The following is an 18,707-nucleotide window of genomic DNA, read 5'->3' as shown; positions in this document are numbered from 1 at the left end:
GGTTGTCAAGTTAGTGTTCCGTCCAAGCTACTGTCAGATTCGAGTTCTTTCAGCGAAACTCGGTCAGTCCGTTGCTTGCCAAGGGTCTGTTCGTGCTCAGCCATCGTGTTGTATTCTTCTTGTAACCCATTGAAAGATCTTTAATATATTGAGAGGCTTCAAAGGTCCGTTGTTTTCTTCTTTATCATTTTGCTTGGATGGTTAAATTCCTATAATCTGTTTGGTTTGAAATTAAATGGTGTTATTAATATGCTTCATATTGTTCATGTTGTTGATTCATTAGTGGCATTAAAATGCAGCATCCGTAGAGTTTAATCAATCATGACAAGCTTGGATTTTTTTGGAATAATATGAATGCTCATCGTTAAGTCCTGATGCATTTTAGTTTTCTTCTACCCTGTTGGGTCTCACGTTTTAGACTTGGTTCTTCTTCACGGATGGAATGATAAGACTTGAGTCAAAATAATAGTTGGACCATTATTTGCTAATTTACGTGGGTTGTATGGTCACTTGGTCTAATTTAATTGAATAAGTAGTTGTACTGCATTTCTGGGCTATGACATGTTAGTCAAGGCAGTGGAGATGTTTGTTTGTCTTTGAAAATCAGAAATTGGATTAGATAGGAGTATCCGTAGGTGACTTTAGTTGAGTACAATCTTTTGAAATAGTTGGAGGCGTGCCATGTTAAATAAGCTTAGCTATGACCCTCGAATAATAAAATCCTTTGAAATTAGAAATTGAGGTTTGCCATTTAGCGAATTTTCATGGCCCTCGCAAAGTTAACAACGCGTTAGTTGCTTTAGGTGCGTTATTTTTAATAATATTACCTTCCTAAACTCGGGTGCACATTTCATGTGACCCAAATCCAAATCTTAACAACGTCAAATAGAATGTCTCAGACTGTGGGTGCATTTCATGTGGCGCGGTCAAAAGATGTATTTTGGCTGATGTTGAAATCTTCCTTAAAATGAATAAAAGCGGTTATAAAGTTAAAATGCATATAGGTTCAAAATGTTCTAAAATCAGATAATAGGCCAATTATAACAATTAAGCGACCGTGCTAGAACCACGGAATCCGGGAATGCCTAACACCTTCTCCCGGGTTAACAGAATTCCTTACTCGAATTTCTGATTCGCGGACTATAATACAGAGTCATTCTTTCCTCGATTCGGGATTTGAACCGGTGACTTGGGAGACCATAAAATTATCCCAAGTGGCGACTCTGAATTTTTTTAAAACAATAAATCCCGTTTCGATTGTCCTTTAATTGGAAAAACTCCTTTATTTATACCCTTCCGGGGTGTAAGATAAAAAAGAGGTGTGACAGTACTGTGCCTTTGTTGATGCTTAGTGTTAACCCTTTGCTCTCTATTTTCTGGTTATTGCGTTGCTGATGTTATCTGTTAGGATTCCTTTGCTGCTACTGATATATTGTCTCTTTCCTTCTTGTGCCGAGGGTCTACCGGAAACAGACTCTCTACTACTCCGGAGTAGGGGTAAGGTCTGCGTACACACTACCCTGTGGGATCTCACTTGGTTGTTGTTGTTGTTGTTGTTGATATTTCATTATGTCTGTTTATATATATATATATATATATATATATATATATATATATATATATATATATATACTAGTAGGGCCTAGCCTGACCTCGTCACTACTCGACCGAGGTTAGGCTTGGCACTTACTGGGTGTCGTTGTGATGTACTCACGCCTTTCCTTCACATGTTTATCGTATGCAGATCCAGATACCTCCTACCAGCCTCGGGTTTAGTTGTGTGGTTGCTGCTTTCAGGAGACTTCAAGGTACATCTGTCCGCGTCCGCAGACCTCGGAGTCCCCCTCTATACCCTTATGTTAATTCTTCCCTTATTTCTATAGACACTCATGTATAGAACAAGTAGAAAATCGTAGAAGCTTGGATTTACGGTTCCCGAGTCTTACCGAGTGTTATGTATATTTCGAGAGTTAATTATTGTATAAGTCGAGCGATCTCTTTTGCTTATTTAAAATACTTGCTAATGTTAGTTGTTTAAAAATACCTGCTAACCTTTTGATGATGTGTGCTCGAATATCTTGTTTTACCTCGAGAAAAAATGAAAATGTATTATTTTTCTTTCCTTGTGAATCCTGAAAAAGAAAGCTAAACTAATTGAATTTTAAAGAGCCAAATATTAAAACTCCTTTCATAGTTCAAATAAGGAAAAATATTTCAAATAAAGAAAGGTTTGACATATAAAGTTTAGTTGATTTCAAACTACTAAATATTAGAAAAATAATTAGATGAGTATTCCTAAATATTAGGAAATTAATTAAATGATTATTTTTAAAAATTAGAAAAATAAGTAAATGATTATTTTGTCTAGTATAAACTCTCATTTTAGAGTAAAAAAAAGCGAACGATATTACCCTTAAGGGCCTTCGTACTTTTAATATAATATCGATATAGATATATGGGGAAATATTCTATTATAAATAGTAGCTAAAAACTCATAGCAAACTTAAAAAATGGCTATCCCATCTTTTTTTTAAAACTGTAAAACAAAAAAAATCCAATTTTCACTTTACCCTCGCATAAACGGCAAATAGCAACTCACAGGCTTCAATTCCGGTATCTCTCCAGAAAACGGAGTCAAACCTCTTCTGCTTCCTGTTAGTCCATCACGAATCGGAGCGCAGAGCATAGTGTAGCTAAACTTACTATTACGCAAATACTGCAATTCGATTCTTCATGGAACTCAAATTTCGACATCGAGATTACAAAGCTGAAGTAGAGATTCACTCCTTCCGCCGAATGCCAGCTGAGACTCATCCTCTCTCCCTTCAATCACCGTCGTGTGATCAGGTTTAATGTTTTTCTATTTCTCGTTTATATCAATTGCAGGCATTTGATTACTCCACAACTTGCATTTTAAATCAGTGGAAAATGTTGTAATGTATCACTTTGACTGGGCACGGAGTTTAAACAAGAAAAAAGATACTTGTGATCTAAAACAAGCCATACATATTTATGTAGCTATAAATTATCTCATTAAAGATAAATGAGAAGTGTAAAGTTAAATTATTTTTAAATATATAAATATATCATTCTTTTTAGGACATGCTAAAAACAAAGTGCATCACATAAATTGGACTTGGTTAAATACTTAAATGTCCTATGGTTCAGACAGATTAGGAAAACATTTAAAAAATGTGGAGAAAATTTCGATTTTGACAAGTTCAAGCTAATTAGTGATGGTAAAGTTTCTTTTTTCAGTGGTTAATTATGGAAGGAAAAGAAGTTATTAAGATGCTAATAAGTTAGAAGCACATTCAAGTTTTTTGAAATCGTATGTTTTATGCTTTATTGAGATTTGTGCAATGCAATTTCAGCCGAACAGGAGAAGGAGTTATAGTTGTTGGACTTGATACTCCTTAGCGGCTTAAGACTTAGGACAAGAAAGTGCACCCACACTCCTTACCGGTGTTAAGACTTAGGAAAAAAGAAGTTCAACCACGCGTGTGCAGGGTAGGGGTAAGGCTGCGTATATCCTACCCTCCTCAGACCCTACTTGTGGGAATACTCTAGATTGTTGTTATTGTTGTAACCAAGCGTGTGCAGGAATGAAGAACATGAGAAACCATGGTCCCTTGTGCCGGAGTTTTGGTGGGCAGGGCTCATTCTGTTAAGAACACTAGTGTACGCAAGTTTTTTCGTAAGTGGTGTCAACATTTTAAAAAGTGGATGCACGAACGAATTACTGCAACAACTTCATATTATAAACACAACTATGATCGTATTAATAAACACAATTCAAGTACATTACAACAACTCTCTTGGACAATTTCATTTTCTGAAAATGTATTCAAAATAGCTTCTTTCATCGATAGTCAATGACCCACCAAAGTTGAGAGAGATGACGAGGGAGATAAGAAGTTAGTAGAGTAGTATTAGCAAGAGAGCAAACCCAAAATTTGCAAGGAAGAAGATTCTTTTTTCAAATTAGGTTCTAAATTCACTTATGTTATTTTGAAATAATTGTTTTCCTTGAGCTGAAATTTGCATTAATATTTGGGTTATCACAAAGGTTCTTTAGCTTCGAAAAGAAAAGAAGATTCTTTAGTTTGTCTTAGCTGATCCTTGCCTTGTAGGAGATCAGAGGTTCGAATCTTTGTATCTTTATCTTTTACAAATCGAACTCACAAATTTCAAGAACATTCATCCAAGTAAACTTGAAACCCCAACCTTCAATAAGCAAAAGTAACGCCTTAATCAGCGGACTGACGCACACTTCTTGTGCGATGGTATCATTTTACGTAATTTAACGCCTTAATCAGCGGACCGACGCACACTTCTTGTGTGATGGTATCATTTTACGTAATTTATACAATTTCTTTGCTTGGATACTATATATATATATATATATATATATATATATATATATATATATAATAAAAAATTTCGATTCTTAAGCAAAGGTGCATCGGCCCCCGGGTAACACGATGCATGCACTAGCGAAATATGTCAGCAAGCTGGTCTACACGCCACAGTTTAAAAAGAGAAAAAGAGAAGAAATACTTGAGACAAAAGAAACTACTCCTGTAAGAGAAGGGACTTATAAGCTAGTCCAAAGTAGAGTCGAAACCAGCATAGGAAAAGAAAACCAGATAATTGTATAAGATATGTAGCTAAAATTGTACCCACTGTTGATTGCTTCAGTATGGTGAAAGATTATAATGGCGATAAATATCACCTAGGTTTCATCAATTGTTTAGTCAATTCCTTTATGTGTGATATGGACTATATGGCTAGAAAGGAATAGGGCCTGTCTTGAAGGGAGAAGACAGAATATTTCCAGGATTAAAATAGTTGTTTACTAAATTTGTATTTTTGGTGTAAAAGAAGTATTACGGAAAATCTGGAACAATGTTTAAACTTTGTAGAGGAGTTAGGTGATATGGATTTAGGGGATTTGGAATTAATTGATATGTAGAAGTTCTTTTTGTAATCCAGCTGGATTGTACGCTTCTGTACCATCTTGGTACTTCTATTAATAAAATTTTACCTTATCAAAAAAAATAATTGTTCAGTCAATAACCCTACGCTATGATTTATCTTGGGCTTTGTTGCATTTAGCATATTCAGATGCTTGGCCATTTCCTAATTTTTCGATCAATTGGTCGAGTCTGTAGGTTGATGTTACGGATTATGGCAGGGATGAGTTTTTTGATCCATTAAGGGGGAATAGTGGAAAACCAGAGGATTCAGCGAAGGATTTAGGAAGCACAGCTGCTGAAATCACAGCAGAACCATATAGAGATATTACTATTAAATATCCAGGCACGGAATGGACATCTTACAAGAAAGTCTTGATGCAAAAATTTCCTGTCTCCAAAATGATTTCTGTTTCTTCGGTTAGTATCCCTTTTTAATCTTCATACACCTGCTATTGAGCTGCATATAAATTGTCTTAGTGGATCCCTAGTTAGTGGTCTTCTTATGGGTTATGGTATAAATTTGTTTTAAAGTTGAGTTATCAAGATTTCTATTTCTATTCAATGGATCAGTGGAAAATTCTTTTCTTATGCTGCAGTTGCTAGCTATATCTTATAACGAGATTGTGTTTGTTTTGGCCCAAAGTGTTTTTTTTTAATCTGTTTGGTTTGGGTGGGTAGGTGGGTTGGGGGAGGGGGGGGGGGCTTTAAAAACACTCCAACAAATTGCAAATGGTGAGTGGGTTTCTGTTGACCTTTAAGATTAATATCTTTTCATTGTCTACCTTTTGGGGTCATTTCAAAGGTTTTTGCTTAAAAGGAAGACATAAAAGAGAAGGGAAAAAAGAGAAACTAGGGTGTCAAATGAAAAATATTATGAACTTTTAATCAGTGTTGTACGTGTTAAATTTTTAATATTGTTCTGGGCTTCGGTATAACCTTTTAATTACTCCTTACAGCTGTCAAGCTCAATTATGAAGACAGGCAAGGGTATGATATCCTCGCCATATTTACTTTATGTGGCGCATTGCTTATTTTGAAATGTCCCATAATAATTTACATATTTTGGCACACAATAATATTCTGCATTATACAAGGTTTAAAGCATTTTCGTTTAAGCTTATGATACGTTATTTCCATGTAAATCTGACTTGCATACCTAATCCAAAACTAGTTTTAATATTTTTCTACCTGTGCAAATACAATATTAAGTCATCTGACTCCTTAATCTGTGTGGCTCGATCAAAGATTGCCATATAAAATAGGGAAAATAAGTGATATGAAAGCTTTTTTTCTTTATTTACACGGACTTTTAAAGCTTTCTCATCCTTTTATTTCTGAAGCAGCTGAGAAAAATGTAAAGAAAAAGGGTATCATTTGAACTTGTTTCTTATGTTAGAATAGCTATTTCATTTCCTCGGCAATAATTGGTATGATGATTAAATACTGTAGGCACTGAGAAACCCTCAGCAAATGCACATCTAGAGGAGCTAGATGATCCTCAGAGATTTGCTGAGGGTGTTAAATATATCACCCTGCAGGAGTATGTCTCACGCTTAACTGAACTTAAAGATGAAATTAGTCGTGCCTGGCATGCAAATGACCGTGTAACCTCCTTTAATTTGTCAATCAAGGTAGTTTTTGTTCTAAACTATCTCACATTTGCTTCTTGTTGGATTCTGCACTTACCAATCAAGTGATCATTCTTTTTGGATAAGTACCCGTCAGTTTAGCAATTTTATTTCATATTCATAGTAAGTTTCAAGCTTGCTAATTAATAATACTGGGCTCATAGCTTAATCTGGTTGGGTTGGGTTATTCCTGATCAAGTGATCTTTCTTTTTGGATAAGTACCTCTCTGCTTAACAATTTTATTTGGTATTTGTTCAATAAGTCAGTTTCAAGTTTGCTGTTTAATAATACTTGGCTCATAGCTTAACTGCTGACTTGGGTTATTCCTGGGTACATACCTATAGCATCGAACAACAATAAAGTCCAAACTTATTCTATCTCCACATTGACTTGAGGCAAAAATTGCAGACCATTCCCTTTTCTCTGCTGCCAATCCATGACAGCTGATGCTGAAAAGATTAATTCAACTGTTAAGATACAAACACGACTCACCTGATATTCTGATATACCAACATATTTCCAAGAAAAGTAAATGGTAAAAAGCATGATTGCATTGCTTTCGTATTATTCGTTAACAGGAGAAGTTGCTTCTCGTCCCTGCTCACTGATTCCAACAGTAAACGAATAATAAAGGATCGTTAATCAACTGATCAAATGAACCACAGAATATAATAACTTAGACTCTTATATAGCATCAGGTTGCCTGTTGGCATTTTCTACTTCTCTGGGTTTTGAGCTTAATGTGCCTTGACTTCTCTTGTTTAGGTTGCTAAGCTACTGTCGGATACATCTGTACTACAATTTTATCCAACGTTATTTGTCCTAGCTACAGAAATACTAGATATGTTAGGGGATATGGTATGGGAACGCATCAGGCAGAAAGCTGAATACACTGAAGATGGGACGTTAGTCCATTTACCAGGTATAGCTCTCACATTTACCCTAGTTCTGCTTCCCCATGACCAACTGGCACTCTAATTTCCGGTAACCAGTGTCCGCTCTTGTCATATACGTTTACTGTGACCCAATTCTAGTTTCGAATGCAGTTAAAGTTTGTCGTCATCCTTGTTTAGAAGTGAATGTCTGCCACTGTTAATTGTAATGGCAAACTGTAGAATCCTTAGGCCCATGGTTAGGATAGTAGATATCTTGGCAACGAGTTATGCAAATTATCTTACTGTTACTGTTAAGCCTGACATTAGCACCTTAAGGATCTCCAATTCTTAATTACAACTAATCACAGTCTGACAGGAATTGGTGGGATGGTTATATGGTGAAGAAATGCTGGATAAATTGTCGTGCTGTTAAAATTCCAAATCAGAACTGCGTGGAAAACATTTCTTATTTTTTCATTTGTACTATTTTATTTTTAAGTTGAAGGAAAAGGTTTTAATGTCCTCAATACACCTAAACTCTAAGATATCTATCCAATTTTTGTTTCTTCTTTGTTTTCAGTATTCTGATATCCTTGATGTAATTTTTCTGGTTTCCTGAGTCTCATATCTTCCTAAACGACACACTTGATCTATGGCAGGTAACTTTCGAGCAACTGAAATCTGTGCTGAAGCCAAAGAAACCTGCTATAACTGGTTCTTCAAAGTTGGTTCCATCCGCGAGCTATTGCCACGCATGTGAAGTCCCCAGTTCTCAATTGCTATCCTGTCTCTTTGAAGTTCTTGATTCTGCTTCATTAATTTATCTTTAGGTGTCTGTTATTGAAATACATAATGTACTTAACTGAGATGCTGGAATGGATTAGGAAGCATCAGAGAGTTTTTGAAAATTTAACATATTTAGGAATGATTTTTGGATGTCCGTTCCGTCTTAAAGTGATAATCTTGGTACACTAGAGATAAACTGGTAACATCTCCGTACAAGCTGGAGATTTATCACTGTATTGCTGGCATGGTAAATTTTGAGTTATCTGGGACCTACATTGCCATCTGGTTTGTCTATACAACTGCTTTCATCATAATCATAAAAGTGAAGCAGATTTCCTCCTCCCCCCTCTTGACTGGGGATGATTTAAAGTTTTCAATGATAATTCCGCCTCTGGAATTCATTGTTTCGTGCTCATGGTCCTTATCAGCTGAGCGGCTTTTGGAAGCTGCTAAGAATTGAAAATCGTCAATATGGCAAGAGCACATTATAAATACGAGAAATGTTTAGAATCCCTATAATTATATAATTAGGAATATAAATTACTTTCTTCCTTTATTGGATTATACTTGTAAAGACTATTTAAACCCAACCTGTTTGAGGGAATGATCAAGCAATACTATCACCAAATCTCTTCTTCTCTTTTCCTTACAGAAGCAAAGTGTCTGTAACCTATGTAAGATATTATTTTTGAGAAGGATTAACCTATGTAAGGTATTTTTGCAGGGAAAAAACCAAAATCATCTTTTTCATTTCTTTTTTCTTTTTAAAATTAAAAGATTGTGCATTAGTTTATGTTTCCATCAGTCTTGCCGTTGAAAAATACTGTTCTGCGCAGATACTTGGAGCTGGCGATATTCCATTGCTGGCGTTTCCTTCTGCAAAAACCTGCTGATAATCTTCCACGACTAGTTATGATGGCGAGAGGCATTGCAGATCCATTAGTTTCATTTTATTGCTGCTTATATTTGGCCCACTGTGCACAAAAGTTACCTCAACGGGACATAGGTAACACTATATGTACTTTTACTTGTTTAGTCACGAAGGATAGCTATACTATCAATGCAGATAGATATTTATATATATATATATATATATATATATATATATATATATATATATATATATATATTTGCTAATAAAATCTGTGGCAAATTTGACTCAGTAAGCTGTAGCTTCTAATGGTCATGCGAACTACAACTATGAAAATTTGATAGATCAATATAGTGTTGGCTAGAGTAAAAAGCACTGGGTGATTTTTTTATACTGGCTGTGCAGTGAATGTTGTAGCAGTCCTTGGGGTTTTGTCTCTTAGTTTGGATCTTATTAGTTGAAGATACTTTTAAAATTGTCTCCTTGTTGTATTAGGACCTTATTTATATACTTTGTTCCATTTTAAATGGTTCTTTCTTAGCTAGGCTATAAAGTCTCACTTAGCATTAAATTTTAAATTTAATCTCTGTATTATAAACCTTGATATAAAGGAGAAAAGAAAATAAAGATTTTGGGAATTGAAGCTTGATTATTCCCTTAAAGAGACGGTATTAAAGCAGTAACTTTGATATGGCGCTTTGAGAGAGAATCTCTCTAGAAGTAAAGAAGTTCAAAATTAGTCAAACAAAGACATCTTGGCCTGGCTAACATCGACTTTCAATGGGGAGTGCAGTCAAGTATTAACTGGGAATGGACCAATTTTCAGACTATCTCCATTAACACGTAGTTGAAAGGAAGGAGTTTCTTGTGATTTGACTGACCGGAAGATTTGAAAAATGTGCGGACTCGTCGGGCTTGATATCTCCACTGGAGGCATAGGCGATATCGATGCGGCTGAAAGTCTCGGTTGTGAAGGAAGTACTGAGAGTTTTGGGTGAGGGATGAGATAGATGGAGAAACTAATTACTATTAGAGAGATGGTTGAAGACTATTCGAGTAATCGTTGTGAAATTCAATGGAGAAGGATATACTGGTCATGAATGTCGCGGGGTTGCAAATCATCTTTGTTGGAACGCTTTTTTTTTAGAAAGGGAGGTGATGTTTGTGTGGACATCATTGATGTGGAGTGCAATTTAGTAGACCTAGCTAAGGCCAATTTATATGCAAAAAAAAAAGAAGGGAAAATATGATGATTTCCATGGTAATGGAGAGTGGTGACTTAAGTTTCAGGTTTGGTTAGCACAAGTTTTTAGCTCTGAAATTATGGACAAGATTGGAAAGGGAGGGGAAGGGGAGAGAGGAGCCAAAGGATGATGGTGGGACATGACAAAAAAAGTAAGTTTGGAATGAGCGAGGAGCTAGTAGTTGGGCAAAATAGGGGCTTAGCCAGAAACAACTAAATTGGGAGGGCTTGTTAACAGATGTTTTTAAAACAAAGGTTAGTTGGCGAAGATGAATGAGGCAAAAGGACAAATTTACCTTAGATTAGTGAATCGGTTTGGAGGTAAAACTTGGACCAATTTAGTACTCAACACAGTTCCCTCTGGTCTAAACGATGTTGAATCGGCCTTAATTGTCGAAATAATTAAAAATTCAATTTTGCTTCGATTCGACCGCATTTAGATCGGAGAGAACCATGTTGAGATCTTCAGAGGAATCTGGAAATGCTTTATGTTCTCGCCGAAAAGACTATATCCTCTTCTTTTCATCAACTTGTGGTGATCAAATCTGTTTTTGCAATCTTGCTAGCGTTAGAGATGCCCCAATCTAGTGGGGGTATACTAGAATAGATTCAGAAACTTTAGATAAAATGGAAAAAATCGGAGGATTTTGTAAGGAAAAAGAGACCCTTCATATAGGATGCTACCTTTAGCTCTTATGTGGTAGGTCGTAAGGAAAGAAATAGAAGGGCGTTTGATGGGGACATGGGGTTGAGAATGATTTTGTATACTTGAGGAATAACTTCTTGTCTGTAATTTCTTTTTAGTGCACCATTGAGTTTCTGGTTTGTATGGATGATTGGATGACTTTTTTAGAGAACCACATTTTATTATAGGCTTACTACTTTTGGAATACTGATTTGTGTACGGGTATTTTTCCCATATTAATAAAACCATTTACTTCATCAAAAGTTGCTGGTAAAGGGGAGCGTTGGCGTAACTGGTAAAGTTGCTGCTATGTGACCAGGAGGTCGTGGATTCGAGCCGTGGAAACAGCCTCTTGCAGAAATGTAGGGTATGACTGCGTACAATAGACCTTTGTGGTCCGGCCCTTCCCCGGACCCCGCGCATAGCTGGAGCTTAGTGCACCGGGCTGCCCATTTCATCAAAAGAATAATTAATTTCAGCATCCTACATACAATAATCAATAATGTTGATTTTAATCTAACTCTCTCAAGGTTGAGATCCAAAGAACCGTCTCTTTTGAAGTGCATGACTTTACCTATGAAATGATTATCCATCGCTTCACATTGCTTCATTGTTTTAACCGACAAAGTGATGGCTTTTAATGACACTGGTTTAAATTGAGGGAGTAGATAAAGATGCTTTTTCATTGGCATTCATAGAATGAGGGAGGAGTTTGTCAAAATAGACAAGGGAGAAGTGCTTAGTTTTGCGAAACTTGTGGGAGTGACTTCGTGGGAGGAGGACAGAGTTATTAAAGTGCTAATTGATCATGAGCATGAGTCAAAAGGGGTTAGCTACGAGAGTAGGGTTAGTAAAGAGGAAAGACAAAGGGGTTCAAGGGAGGAGCATGAGGTTGGGATAACATTGTAGTATATCAAAGGAGGTTTGGAGGAGCATGGGTGATTTGTTGGATAAAGGGAGGGAAGGAAAAGTTGTCGATGGAAGTTAAGATTCTCTTATGGAGTGTGGGTGGATGAATGACCCAATTAAGAGGGGCATCATCAAGGTGAGAGTTATAAGAGGGGAGTGGGGAGATTTGTTGCGTGTTCAAGAAACGAAAAATGAATGTCTTAATGGACTCAATTGTGACGAGTGTGGGCATTGGAATGGAAGGTGTGAAGTATGATTGGGTTGTGACAAGGGGGAGGCGGGTGGCATTCTATTGTTTTAAGATAGACAAAAAAATGGAGGTAATGGAGGTGAGAATGAGGGAGTTCATAGTTGCAACTCGGATTAGAAACGAAGGGAGTGGTGAAGAATGGGGTTTTGGGGTAGTGCACTAACCCGTGGGGAGGGCTCAAAGAAGAGTTTTGGGAGGAGATGACCACCTCAATGATGAAATAAGAGGTCCCTAAGTTTAAGAGGGTCTTCTAACACGATGTGATGGATGTAGGAAAGACTGGGATGTAGAACGGTGTCTAAGCCAATGGGGAGTTTTGGAGTTTATTAGTAATCAATCTCTTATTGATCTTCCTTTACCAGGAACAAGTTTCACATGAACCAAGGCAGAGGATTCTACTTCAAAATACGGTTGAACAGATTCTTGGTGTCCACCATGTGGCAGATGTATTGCACGTTCCACAGTTAGATTGACTTCAGATTATTCGCCTATCATGCAAGATGGTTGCAGAGGAAGGAGTATATGCTTTTTTCGATTCAAGAGCATGTGCTTAAGATGATTGATTTACACTTCCTTTCCGGCTTGCAAGGAAGTTGAAGATACTAAAAAGGGACATAAGGGAGCAAGAAGATTTTCAGGAGGGTAAAGGTGAGGTTAAGGGAGTTGATGTGGAGAGAGTCGAAAGGTTTAGAGAGTCAGAGGAGAGGGAGAGAATGAGGAATGACGAGGCAAAAGGGGAGGTAGCTACGTTGTCAATAGTGCAAGAGACTAGTTGGAGGAATACTAAGTTCTTTCACCGGGTGGTTGTAACAAATAAAAGAAGGAATTTTATAGAATCTTTAAAAGAGAACGAGGTAGTGTTCGAGGGAGAGGAGGAAGTAAAAGGGAGATTGTGGGCTTTTACAAATAATAGTATAGCAAGGAGGTGAGTTGGAGACGTAAGCTGGGAGGAATAGTGTTTAACAAAATAAGAGATGAAACAGGTTAGTGGCTGGAGAGGGTTATAGTAGAAGAGATGGTGAAGGAGGTAGTAGAAAGTTGTAGAAGAGACAAGGCATCGGGATAAAAACAAAATGATGAAATATAAAACAGCACAGAGAACAATTCAATGGAGGAAAGCTTTGACCCAAAGCTACAATGAAGAAGAAAGGATGAAATCATGACCTGTTTTGCAAAAGGGAAGCACTGGTTCGTTAGTCGAATCTTTTGTGACAAATTTTGGTAGATGCCTATTATTTGAAATTATATGGGGAGAAGAGGTGACCCAGGTAGGTTGCCCCGTGTGCGAAAGATTGCTGAAGACGACATTATGCGCCACCACGTGTGTTGGCGAACAACGTAGCTGTTCTGATGCATGTGAATCATGCGTGCGTTTTCTCGTAGCGGGTCTTCTTCCTCATAGGTTACTTGGTAGCTGGGCTTTCTTCAAGACTAGAAAAAGAGGATCAGATGTCAACTGCTAATGAAAAATCGAAGAAATCAAATTTGTTCTTTACCGGCTTCTTTTTTCAATTCTGCTGTTTAGTTTTTTTTTTCCTTTTCTTTTCCTTTTTTAGACTGAAAAAAGGGTTTCGAGAAGTGACTACCATCTTGACTCTGATATCATGTTGTATAAGAGAAGAAAATGGAGATTTTAGGAACTGAATAGCTTAATTATTCAAGCAATTTGGGATATGAATCGTGATTACAAAAAAATCTAAAGAAAAACATATAATTATAACCCTAGAGGGATTCTAAATCTTTCCGCATTTACAAAGAAAATATTTTTGTCATATTCAGTGGCAGATACAGCCTTTGTGCTGCGGGTTCAACAAATTCCAGTATTTCCAACATCTAGTTTAAATATATATGTGAAAAATTACTAAAAGTTCATCAAATATTAAATCTAAACTCATAATTTCAATAGTACGATTAATACTTTAACATTACATATAAAATAATTAATAGTACAATGAGTTTAGTGCTAAAAACCTTGAAGTTCAGAGCCATCTAATTTATTTTTTGAATCAACCTCTTGTTATATTTACCGATTCTTAACAAGCCTCTTCTTATAAAAGTGTTCCTTTGGCTTTTATATTCATCGTCAAGAACAAAGTAATACTCCTTCCTCCTGCGATCCTGCCTCTGTCAAGGAATCTAGACTTCTACAGTGGAAGAAGCAGAAACTGCAACTGGTAGATGGTAGACAACCCACTCCCACCCGAATCTCTCAGCCAATATATTGGAAAATGTGATCTTTTTGTTCTTTTCATAAGTGTACGGGAAAATGTGATCTTGGCTCTTGCCACTCAAATAATTCTACCTTTTGCTGAACTATATGCAATTTTGGAACCGCTTTTGGACACACCAAAATCACCATTCGATATCTATGTTGCTGTTGTTTTATTTGAGTAAACTAAATGTCAGAAAATGCAGGTCCAGTTAATGTACCGTGGAGTTGACTGCTCAGTACTTTGTCCGGTCACAGTCTAAACTCTTTTCCTAACATTTGTTTTGGGCATCAAACAAAATACTCTTCTAGTTACCACCCCGTCCCTTCTTTCCTTCTTTTGGTTCACTGTGGGAACTTAGGAGCTTCCAGGTCTTGCTAGCTTTCCAGATATTTGAGTTGTAAGCTTGAACTTTATATTTTGGCAAAGAATTTCATCCGTGGTGATCTGATCTGACATGCTGTCAGTTTTATTATTTTTTTCTTGAATAATTCGTTTGTTTTTATCTCACAGGACATCTGATAATTTCTATGAATGACATGAACACTCTTCTGATGAATGGTGCACATGTTGCATCTGTGGAGAAAACATCTGGAGTTCTATCAGGAAATCGAAGTTCAAAACTGGGCCTGATGGAACCAGCTATTGAATATGTTATGAAATGCTTGTTCAGGGAGTCATGTGAGGTTGGTAATTAACAGCCATTATTTTTTGTTTTCTGGTTTTGTTTCCGGCAAGGTCTGCTGTGCTCCGTGTTTTGGAATAAGTGGTTATGCTTTCACTTTTTTTTAACGTTATTTTAGTAACATCACTAGTAGACATTGATTCTCTTTTTAAGATGTGAAAGGGTGTTAAGATAATCTCTGGAAACCGAGAACAAGACACATAACGCACTATGAGGATGGTTTCAGGAAGATGAGCAATGGGATCGGAACCTGAGGTAGGTTATCTATGGGAGGGAAGGTCTTGGTAAAACAGGAGTGGATAGGAAAAGAGGGAAATGATGTGCTGTTTGGGGAGATAAGGTGTGGGAAGGAAAGGGAAGAAGATGTGGAGAGGAAATTCAGAAAATGGAGGGACGGGAAAGAATGAGGACAGTGAAGTAGGTGAAGGGTTTGGGTAGTAGAGGGAGGGTGAAAAAAATAGAGGAGAGGGGAAAAAGAAACATGTAGGTTGAGAAAGGGTGGAGGGAATAGGGTAGGGTGCAGTCAAAGTCGAGGGAGCTGGCCGTAATAGAGTGGGGTAAGAGAGATAGGGGCATTCAGAAGCGAGGGAGGTGGCTAAGAAAGGGTGGATAACAGGGGAAGTGGGCAGGGGGCATTTATTTTAAGGGCCGTTGTAGTGGGTTCATTTTCCATTTTATTTGAACTATTTTGAGATATATCAAAAGGCAAAAGCTTCCACCAAAAAGAGCTGTAATTTTCATTTCCTCAAACATAATGGGATAAGGGTAGGGTTCGCTTTTTGGTTGGCGCCTGCCCTGAGCAGTTGATCTTTGTTGATCATCAGTAAAAACACACACATTAATTTGAAAGAAAAACTCACTATTTCAAACCACAGGGAGCACAGGTGAAGCAACCCACCTAATGCTGAGCAAGAAGATGGTTTTCTGCCTGGATTTTGTGGTGGAGTCTCTTGGTTCGATACCAAATATCTATTGCAACAGTGGCCCTAGTATGTTCTCCAGAGCCAGAGAGAGAACAGCAAACTAAGCCACCTAATGGGAGTTGAAAGGAAGACTAAAAATTGAAGAAATAAAGACTTGTTGGGGACACGTCATATGAGAGCTGAAGAAAATGGATTAATGTTGGGAGAAAAATGGGTAGACGGTATCTTAACAGCAAAGTAAACTGTTAGCGGAAACGTAAAAGAAAGAACACAAGATTTAACGTGGTTCGGATCAAAATAATCCTACGTCCACCAGAGAACAATTGTCCTTTTAATATTAACAAAGGAAGGGGAGATTTCCCAATTACACTTAAGAGAATTTCTCTCTTAACTCTCTACTCACTACAATGTATTGTATTATTTTGGGATGATTTCTACAAGTGAAGGAGTGCATCTATTTATAGAGGTAAAGACCTCCTCTTGATGTCATTGCTGACATCAAACTACCTCCTCTTGATGTCATGGGTGACATCAAAGGAGGAAGCTTCCTCCTAGCATCCACACCAACTCTTTCCACCAACTCTTCCAATTGGCATGCCATTGTTGACTAAACATAAACCAACATTTTCAATCTCCACCTTGGTTTGCGTTTCGAGCGTGTGAACAACTCTGGCCAAAACTTCTAAGCTTACTGGGCAACCCCGTTGTAAGAAACAAGAAGAATCAAACCATTGTTGAACATGCCACCTCCACCTAGCAACTGTTCTCTTCGGAGTTGCATCAGTTGATGCACACCCCCGCCAAGTCCTTGCAGTGTGCAAACTTAGCGAGCGGGACTATCTTGGTCAACATGTCTGCAGCATTATCATCTGTGATAACCTTCACGACCTTGATAGTTCCCTCATCAATAACATCTCGAATAAAATGAAATCTGACATCAATGTGTTTAGTGCGCTCATGAAATCTCTGATTTTTCATTAGATGAATAGCACTCTGACTATCACATCTAAGAGTTGATTCCAGCTGAACTAAACTCAATTCCGCTACTAAACTTTTCAACCAGATAGCTTCCTTTACCGCCTCCGCTGCTGCCATGTATTCTGCTTCTGTCGTAGACAAAGCGACAATCGACTGCAAAGTCGACTTCCAACTGACGGCACTGCCAACGAGGGTAAAGATGTATCCAGTTGTGGACCTTCTTCTGTCAAGATCTCCTGCATAGTCAGAATCCACATAACCGAGAATTGAAATACCTGTACCACTTTTTCGAAAGGTAAGACCAACACCAGAAGCTCCTTTGAAATATCTCAATATCCACTTGACAGCTTCCCAATGCCTCTTTCCTGGGTTGGACATGTATCTACTTACCACACTTACAGATTGAGCAATATCTGGACGTGTGCATACCATAGCATACATAATACTACCAACTGCACTGGCATAAGGAATCTTTGACATATGCTCCACCTCATCCTCGGACTGAGGCATTTGTGACTCTGAAAGTTTAAAATGAGGAGCTAATGGTGTACTTACAGGCTTGCACGTTTGCATATTGAATCTCTCGAGAACCCTTTCAATATACCTCTTCTGAGAAAGATGTACAACATCGTCTTCTCTTGAAATCTCCATACCAAGGATTTTCTTTGCAGCTCCTAAATCCTTCATGTCAAATTCCTTACTCAATAGTTTCTTCAAAGCATTTATCTCTGTAATGTTGTTAGCAGCAATAAGCATATCATCAACATACAACAGTAAATAAATCATTGAGTTACCAGACATCTTCTTGTGATACACACAACTATCAAATGCACTCCTTGAGAATTCATGTGTAGTCATGAATGCATCAAACCTCTTGTACCACTGTCTAGGGGATTGCTTCAAACCATACAAAGACTTCTTTAGTTGGCATACGTGATCTTCTTTTCCCTCAGCTAGGAAACCTTCAGGTTGATCCATATAGATTGTCTCTTCTAGATCACCGTGTAAGAAAGCAGTTTTGACATCAAGCTGTTGAAGCTCCAAGTCAAATTGTGCAACCAATGCTAGTAGCACGCGAATTGAGCTATGCTTCACGACCGGAGAGAAAATCTCATTGTAGTCAATTCCCTCCTTTTGGCTGAAACCTTTTGCAACCAATCTCGCCTTGAACCTAACATCTTCCACTTCAGAAATTCCCTCTTTCTTTCGGTAGACCCACTTGCATCCAACTGTCCTCTTCCCCTTTTGTCTTTTCACTAAGACCCATGTCTGATTCTTGTGAAGAGACTCCATCTCTTCAGTCATGGCTAACCGCCATTGTGCGGCATCCTTGCAAGAAGTTGCTTCAATATACGAGGAGGGCTCCAGATCTTTAATCTCTTCTTGTGCAGCTACGAACGCATATGCAATCAAGTTTGCTTGATTTATAAGGCGTTCCGGTTCTCGTGTTTGCCTCTTCTCCCTCCCCTTCGCAATTGTGTATGGTTCATTGACAGCAAGTTCTTCAACGCCTACATCTTCTGACTCATCTTTAACCTGAGTCTCTTGATCCTTTTCCTTGGCAAGCTCCACCGGAAGCTCCACCTGCTCGTTGTTCTTGTTTCCTGAAAACTCCACGGAAACTTTACGGGAATCAAGTATAGAGGATTCATCGAAGGTGACATCTCTACTAACTATAAATTTG

General features: G+C 37.7%; 1 protein-coding gene across 6 annotated transcripts in view; it reads left to right on the top strand.

The window, feature by feature from the left end:
* Positions 1-2,532: 2,532 nt before the first annotated feature.
* Positions 2,533-18,707, top strand: part of LOC104248229 (uncharacterized) — a 57,368-nt gene continuing 41,193 nt past the window's right edge. Inside the window, exons 1-8 of one of the 6 annotated variants that reach the window (XM_070150045.1) lie at positions 2,533-2,847; positions 5,175-5,396; positions 5,936-5,966; positions 6,429-6,610; positions 7,374-7,530; positions 8,143-8,239; positions 9,106-9,275; positions 14,951-15,123. In XM_070150045.1, the coding sequence (XP_070006146.1) occupies positions 2,734-2,847; positions 5,175-5,396; positions 5,936-5,966; positions 6,429-6,610; positions 7,374-7,530; positions 8,143-8,239; positions 9,106-9,275; positions 14,951-15,123 (1,146 nt within the window). In that variant the 5' untranslated portion in view covers positions 2,533-2,733. Of the gene's footprint in view, positions 2,848-5,174; positions 5,397-5,935; positions 5,967-6,428; positions 6,611-7,373; positions 7,531-8,142; positions 8,240-9,105; positions 9,276-14,950; positions 15,124-18,707 lie in introns of those variants that run through there. The other 5 variants (XM_070150047.1, XM_070150048.1, XM_070150046.1 and 2 more) reach the window with 5 other exon arrangements.

Source organism: Nicotiana sylvestris, chromosome 6 (assembly GCF_000393655.2).
Source record: "Nicotiana sylvestris chromosome 6, ASM39365v2, whole genome shotgun sequence".
In the NCBI taxonomy this organism is placed as follows: domain Eukaryota; kingdom Viridiplantae; phylum Streptophyta; class Magnoliopsida; order Solanales; family Solanaceae; genus Nicotiana; species Nicotiana sylvestris.
The sequence above is the reverse complement of the archived record's forward strand: the minus strand, read 5'-3'. Positions and strand labels throughout refer to the sequence as shown.